This window comes from Colletotrichum chrysophilum, assembly GCF_026319265.1.
Source record: "Colletotrichum chrysophilum strain AFK26 chromosome Unknown scaffold_19, whole genome shotgun sequence".
Taxonomy (NCBI): domain Eukaryota; kingdom Fungi; phylum Ascomycota; class Sordariomycetes; order Glomerellales; family Glomerellaceae; genus Colletotrichum; species Colletotrichum chrysophilum.
This window is the reverse complement of record NW_026517306.1, coordinates 132743-139850: the sequence shown is the minus strand read 5'-3', so window position 1 is coordinate 139850 and position 7108 is coordinate 132743. Positions and strand designations below refer to the sequence as shown.

Here is a 7108-nt window from a genome sequence, read left to right as displayed (position 1 = left end):
TTCCTTCAAGTTTTATCACTGTCGAGTACTTCGCTCGTTGACAAGCATCATTTTATCTCTTGTAGGCTTCCGCTTTGTGATGAGCCTCATCTTCGGAATCAAGAAACCTCCATTGTCATGCGTTGACAATAAGAGCTATCAAAGACATTATGCTTTTGCGACCTCAATCGCGGTTTACGAGTGAAATGCTCTATATATACGGGAGATGAGGGGGAAATCATGGATACTCGAGCAGCAGCTCTTCACAACGCGTACTCACTTCTCTAGTTGTAAGATTATCATTACCATCCTCTTCCTCTCAGGCTAGCTTTGTCGACATCGCAGAAATCGCCGACTATAACCTACCTGTAATATGCCGCATTTCTCTTCCACAAACCTTGAGCTGGCCTTCAGTTTGCCGAGTCACGTCAAAGATGAGTACGCCGTCAGGCTCACGAATTCGGCACTTCAAGAGAAGCACCTCGACCCAAGATGGCGATACGATGGGCATATTATCGGCAACCAGGATTACCTCGAGGTTGCCTTCGCCAAAAAGCCACATAGGCGGACGACTTGGCCCAGCGACTACTGGTTCAAGCCCATTCACCCACTCCAAGACCCTCTCACTATCTCTTCAGCAATTCATGCTGACTTGGCTCGCCTAGCCGAGAGACACAACATCGTTGCCAACGAGATTCACAGCTTTATGCGCTTCCCCCTCGTCAGAGCAGTCATACGCACTTTTCTCATCGAGCTTGAAAGACCCGAAGCTCAATACGGCCCGCCGCCAGACGACGAAGACATCGTCGGTCGACTCGAGGGGATCTTGTTGAGCACGACGCTGTCGGACCGCCAAGCTCTGTTGACCCAAACCACCGCGGTTGGGCCAGACTTTGCCGACAGGGCGCTGTTGTTGTGTTTGATCAAGTTATACGCTCACTTTGAGTCTTGGAACCGCTGGACGTTTGGGTCTATCGGGTACAGACCTATGCTGCAAATCCTCGTTGCCGTCGTTGGCCTATTCTGCAACGCCTGGGTTCACGCGCCCGTAATCGACATTACCTGGGGCCACCTTGGCAAGTCTCTGTCCCCGCCTTCTCTGTATAGTCATGTTATCGACCACAGCGAGCCTCTGCCTAGCACTACTCTGACGCCTGAGATATGGATGGAGTGGTCCCTCATGTACGACCCCTGGGTCAGACAAGCAGACTCAGTACAACTGACGACGCCCGAAGACGCAAGGCTGTCCTCGAAGCTCACTTTAGCGCCCCCAGTCTTTGTCGCGGAGGTCTCCGAGCCAGAAGCCGACAAGGAGGGACGTGTTACGGTGAAGTATCTCAGTAAACCTGATGAGGAACGATGGTCATTCAAAGGCATCCTCGATTCCAGGTGGGCGGGCAAGAAACCGAAGACGGGGCTACAATATCTGGTCGAATGGGAATACGCCGAGCCCTCGTGGCAGCCGGCGAGAGATTTGCAAGGCTGCGAGCCGTGGGTCTTGCAGTTCCACCGGTCGAATCCGAAGAAGCCTGGGCCTTTACCTAAGTTGAAGCGATTTCTTTAAGGCCCATATTGTGTTTTGGTGGGTTCAAAGAGTCAATGATTCTTTCCAGGGCTTGGGAGACTTTGACGTAGAGGCTTGGATGGGGGCCAACAAAGAGGGTCAGCAAGGTGCTACTGGTTGGAATATCACGCTACACTAGGGAGATGTATAGAATAAGTCGGATGGCTGTTGCTTGTAGGCAAGTTCAGGCGAGTTGTTGCCCATCCTTCAACTTTTATAGTCAAATTCCAAAGAAATAAATACAGGCCTCTCCAAAAATCATTGTGGTTGAGTGCGGAAGGCTTTACTTTTGGTCTCGCCGCCTCAGTGATGAATGTGGTCTCGTATCAATGGTATCACTAATCCAGCAGAAACCAGCAAGTGAGACAAGATCGGATTTGTTAGTGCAAATGTGGCCGAAAACACGTACAGGATACTTGTGGCAGGACTCATACGCCCTTGCTCAAGGATGCGCTTCCGTAAGTCCTGAGTTGTTGTGGTCGCGATGATGTATTGGTTTGCTATTTGTCCTTATCTTGGTCCCACCGGTATCCTGCTATCTTGTTGTGTTCGAATGTTGTTAGATAGGCTGCTCCGAGGTGTGTCAAGTAGTCGTCAGAACCAAAACTTCACCAATACTGATAGCACCAGGCATGTAAGCAACTGTATGAGTTGGGTCAGCCGCCTATGTTTGGCCAACCGTTATCGAGTTCATCCTCTTCGGAATGCCTGGCCCAGTTATTAAGGTCTATCTAGTACTCCGAGGCTAAAACCTAAGTCAAAATAGGCTGGCTGAGATTGTTGGGGCCGGCCCGTGTGCATCCACATTGCATCGGAATATATGGGTCTCTCCGCCAGGGCTCGGCGTCGGAGCCGGAGCTAATGCAACTTGACATTCCAGGCGCTGACAGCGGGAAGATTCATTTCTAGCCTCTTCGTAATAGTCGCCGGCTCACTCCGTTTCCGCCACACTGGGATTTGTCAATGCGTCCATTCCAGTCAGCCCTGCGGCAAGCACGTACGAGGTCATTCTCACGCTAAGGCGGAGCTTCTGAACGGCCTACCTGAGCTGACGGCAGAGCCAGACACGATGGCACGGCTCGTCAAATGACGTGGCAGGGCCTTGTGACTTTGGCTCGAGGACCGATTACTGGATGGTGGTTTCTTGGGTTTGTGCCAATCAACAACGGCTGGGTGCATCAGTCGGACATGTGATGGCGATGCTACAGAGCGCAAAAGGTCAGTTTTAGTGCCATGATGTCATGTCTTATCCCGACAGCCGCTCAACGGGACTGCGACTTTAATAGATGCCGTGGCGAGGACGACTTGAGAACGCCTCTTCCGGCTTACCCCCATGTGTCTCGGGCGGCTGAAGTCCCAGGCCGCGCCGAAAGAGCCGGATGGCTACGTGTACGTGGTTAGGGGGCCAGTACAGAGATTACTCAATCGCAACGGTTAGCTGCCGAACCAGCAGCAGCAGCAGTTTTGACCTCTACGCAGACGGGAGGCCGGGACGTGCAGCGAGCGAGCGAGGGGGGCGCATGGAACAACGCAGAACACATGGAGGCGCCATCTGCCCGTGGACAAATGACAAGTCTACCAGCCATCTCCGCATTCCAATCCACGCGCGATATCCGAACGTTGCGGAAATAGGATGGGGAAAACCTGAACGTTTGGGAGGGTATTGGCGGGATGTTGCAATAATGCCGTGTAGATGTATTAGTGGGGGAACGCCCTGAAAGCCTCGGCCAAACGGGAGCTGGACCAAGCTACCTACCTAGGCTAAAAGGTGGAAAAGCTTGTACCGACGGAACACAGTCCCCTCCACTCCCTATGGAGGACGTCCCTAGCCACTTGCCAAGATAGGAAATAGTGCACCATGCCGATTGGCAGACCACAACAGAGCGAGAGCTAGACGTTACCACGAAAAGCTCAAAGTCGCAAAAACGAGGGAGGCAGATCGTGAGAGAATTAAAGAGCCATGCCAACAAGTCTTGCTTCGTCACGCGAAATTAAAGTCAATGTACCATCGTCCAGCTGCGGATCTTCATGCCCATCTGCCTCGCGTGCTGAGCCATAAGGGCGTCAGCAATAGTTAGAGCGGCCATGGCCTCGACGATAGAAACGGCGCGAGGAGCAACATTGGGGTCGTGACGGCCCCTGACAGCAGGAATAGACATAATAGCGTGGGCAAGGAGAGCCTCAGCTATCAAAGTACGGCTCGCCGAGACCGAAGGGGCACCCGCCAATGATGTAGGTTAAGGTACCACCAGTAGAGTCATGCTGATCGCGGAGCTCATCAGGGGCAGCGCCCGGGAAGGAACTCATCTACCTTCTCGCGGGTTAGGAAGTCAACAAACTCGAGAAGCCTAGGGTTGCCACTCAGGAAGTCGATATCGTCGTCGCTATTGGTTAAGGGCTGTCCTCAAAGAGCTTGATGTTGCCAACCGAGAAAATAAAAGCAACGATCTCGATGCCGTAGGGTGGGAGAGGCACGGGTAGAGGTCGATGGTCTTCGAGCCATAGTCGTCAGGGCCCAATCTGCGATGCTAGGGGATGAACATCATGGCAAACATCATGACTTCCTGCAGGGATGCCACTCCCGCGCCCAAATTCGCATTCAAATGCTTTAGTCACGCGGTCCTTCTCGTCGCGCGGAGTGGTGATTGCCGACTATCCCGGGCGCCGGCGGTTGAGCTGCGGCTGGATGTCGGACTCGGAGAGGGACAGCCCCGGCAGGCAGTTCTCGATGATACAGGAGACGGTCTTGCCGTGGGGCTCGCCGGCGCTGTGACGCACGATAGAGGTCAGTCTGCCATTGTTTTGCGTTCTTAGCAGTTTAGTGGAGGAAGAGGACTTACGTCGTCACGCGAAAGTAGTGGCCAAATATCGATATGGGGTCTTTATCTGTTCTGCACGTTCACTGGGTGAATTGACTGACGGAGAGGTAAGAGAGGGAGGAATGTAGCGATGTCGTAGAGATATTTCTTATCGGTGACTAACTTCACAATCGGAGGCAGTACGTATCCCGTCTGCCAGGGGGCACAAGCAACACCAATTACCTTAAAGCCTCCGAAGGATGTATTTAGGGGAAGTCTGGGAGAATTCGGAAAATATTCCAAGACTCGAAAATGCTCCGAGATGTAGGCTAGGAATCGGGCACCTGGATGAGGACTCCGAGCTAGGGCGGCGAGGCTTCATTGACCGCCCATTGATCGCGGTCGCTGTGTGTTCGTGGCAGACTACCGAGGTAAGGTCTATCTATCCATAAGGTACCTTAGGTACCATACATAGCTGGGTACAAAGGTAAGATACCTAGGTGAGTTCCTAGGTGAGTTCCAGTTTCAATCGGTCCCATGAGGGGTTCCCACTAAAATAACGCCGCATCCCCCCGCGGCCAAAAATGCACCCTCCTCGATGACCTCCAGCTCCCCTCAACTCCGAAGCGAACTGACGGCGCAAGGCGAACCCTGCGGCAACACCAACTCCATCAACCGTCGCGCACTGTCCCCATCCGTCCTCCGCATCTCGCGAACCACGCAATCTTACTCTTGGACCCTCAATTCATGAGTTGCACCGTCCCAAGCCACTTCCGTCCGCCCTCCTCCGCGCGCCCGACGACACACTCATAAAGACCGAGCATGTGCCCCGCGCCCGATCATGGAACCTCAGCCATAGAGGATCCCCGACCCGACGACCACCACAACGAGAACCTCTCCGCGACTGCCACAGAGCCAGCTATTCCCCCGGGCGCAGACGTCCGGACCAGAGCCCGGACCATGACGAGCACCGAAGAGATTGACAACACCATCATTCGCCCGGGCTCCGTCCGCATCAACGTCAAGGGCGCTTTTATCGTCGACCCGGACTCAAGTTCTCCGAGAAGCAATGGCCGAGGTTCTCCGACCCATCACGAGACGAGCGATATTCGCCTGCCGAACCATCATGCCGTCGTCAGCCATATCGCCGTAGATGTATGCGCCCTGTCGCTCCCGATACCTGCTTTGAGTCTCTCTCTCCACTTGCTGACCTTATCGTCCCCCAGATTGGCGGTTCCCTAATCAAGCTTGTCTATTTCACCCGCGAGGCCGGCTCCAAGGAGCCTGGTGGCCGCCTCAACTTCCTCAACTTCGAAACGGATCGCATAGACGACTGCATTGAGTTCATGCGCCACCTGAAGGACAAGCAGCAAACACTCAATGGCTCCCAACCAAACGCCCTGAGCGTCATGGCGACGGGCGGTGGCGCATTCAAGTTCTACGATAAGATGCGCGACGTTCTGGGTGTGGATGTCTTGCGCGAAGAGGAGATGGAGTGCCTCATTATCGGTAAGCATACACCTCCAATCGCATTCCCCGGCGAATAACCAAGCTGACTAGCGGCATGCGCTACGTAGGTCTCGACTTCTTCATCACCGAAATCCCCAGGGAGGTCTTTACCTACAGCGAAACCGACCCCATGCACTTCGTCTCGCCCTCGGAAAACATATACCCTTATCTCCTTGTTAACATCGGATCTGGCGTCTCGATGCTCAAGGTTTCAGGCCCCAACAAGTACCAACGCGTCGGCGGAACATCACTTGGTGGCGGAACGCTTTGGGGTCTTCTGTCCCTTCTCACAGGTGCCCGTACCTTTGACGAGATGCTGGACGCGTCAGAACAGGGGGACAACGCCAAGGTGGACATGCTTGTTGGCGACATCTACGGTGGTGACTACGGAAAGATTGGCCTCAAAAGCACGACTATCGCGTCCTCTTTTGGCAAGGTCTTCCGCATGAAGCGTACCGCCGAGAACGAGGCCGAGGACCACGGCGGCCTTCATAACGGCGACAACAAGAACCGCGGTTCCCCATCCACACAACCTGAGGAGAGTTCCACAGAAGAGAGCCACCATGCTGCTGGAGAGAATGCTTCGGACCAACCCTTCTCCAGTGCAGATGTTTCCAGATCACTATTGTATGCCATTTCCAACAACATTGGTCAAATCGCCTTCCTCCAGTCACAAATCCACAACCTCGACCACATTTACTTTGGCGGTTCTTTCATCCGCGGTCACCGTCAAACAATCAATACTCTGAGTTACGCCATCAAGTTCTGGTCTCAAGGCAAGAAGCAGGCGTATTTCCTTCGTCACGAAGGCTATCTTGGCTCCGTCGGTGCATTCCTCAAGCGCCAACCCCGGAACTGGGGCCGTCGTGGATCGTTTGAAGAAGCGCAACACCTCGAGCGGCGTCTTCGTGGTCGGGTAGCGCTGCATGACCCGGAGATGCAAAGCTTGGTGGACGACTATGCCTCGGAATCAGGGAGAGACTGAAATAGCAATACCCGGGTAGGAGAAAGAAAAACAGAAACGGACAACCAGTAGAGGCGGTCATTTGGTGCATAGGGCGTTGTGGCGGCATATTCTGGCATTTACAGTCCTCAGCGAGGGGCCATTTGCGAAAAGATGTGAGCGACATTGGGCACGAGACGTTTAGGTGTTGGATTACACTCATGCCATCCCTTACTTTACACACGTATTCACCAGTTTAATGTTATCGTACGCGGCATGGGCTGCTGAAGCGGCCAATATCTCGCGCATAGTTTA

At 53.8% G+C, this 7108-nt stretch overlaps 1 protein-coding gene across 1 annotated transcript; it reads left to right on the top strand.

Moving 5' to 3' along the window:
- Nucleotides 1–5163: 5163 nt before the first annotated feature.
- On the top strand, nt 5164–6835 carry COL26b_003418 (uncharacterized protein; the record flags this gene model as incomplete). The annotated part of the gene is made up of 3 exons (XM_053176315.1): nt 5164–5496; nt 5568–5850; nt 5919–6835. The coding sequence occupies 3 exons, from the start codon at nt 5164–5166 to the stop codon at nt 6833–6835; spliced, it is 1533 nt and encodes a 510-aa protein (XP_053039664.1).
- Between the last annotated feature and the right edge of the window lie 273 nt (nt 6836–7108).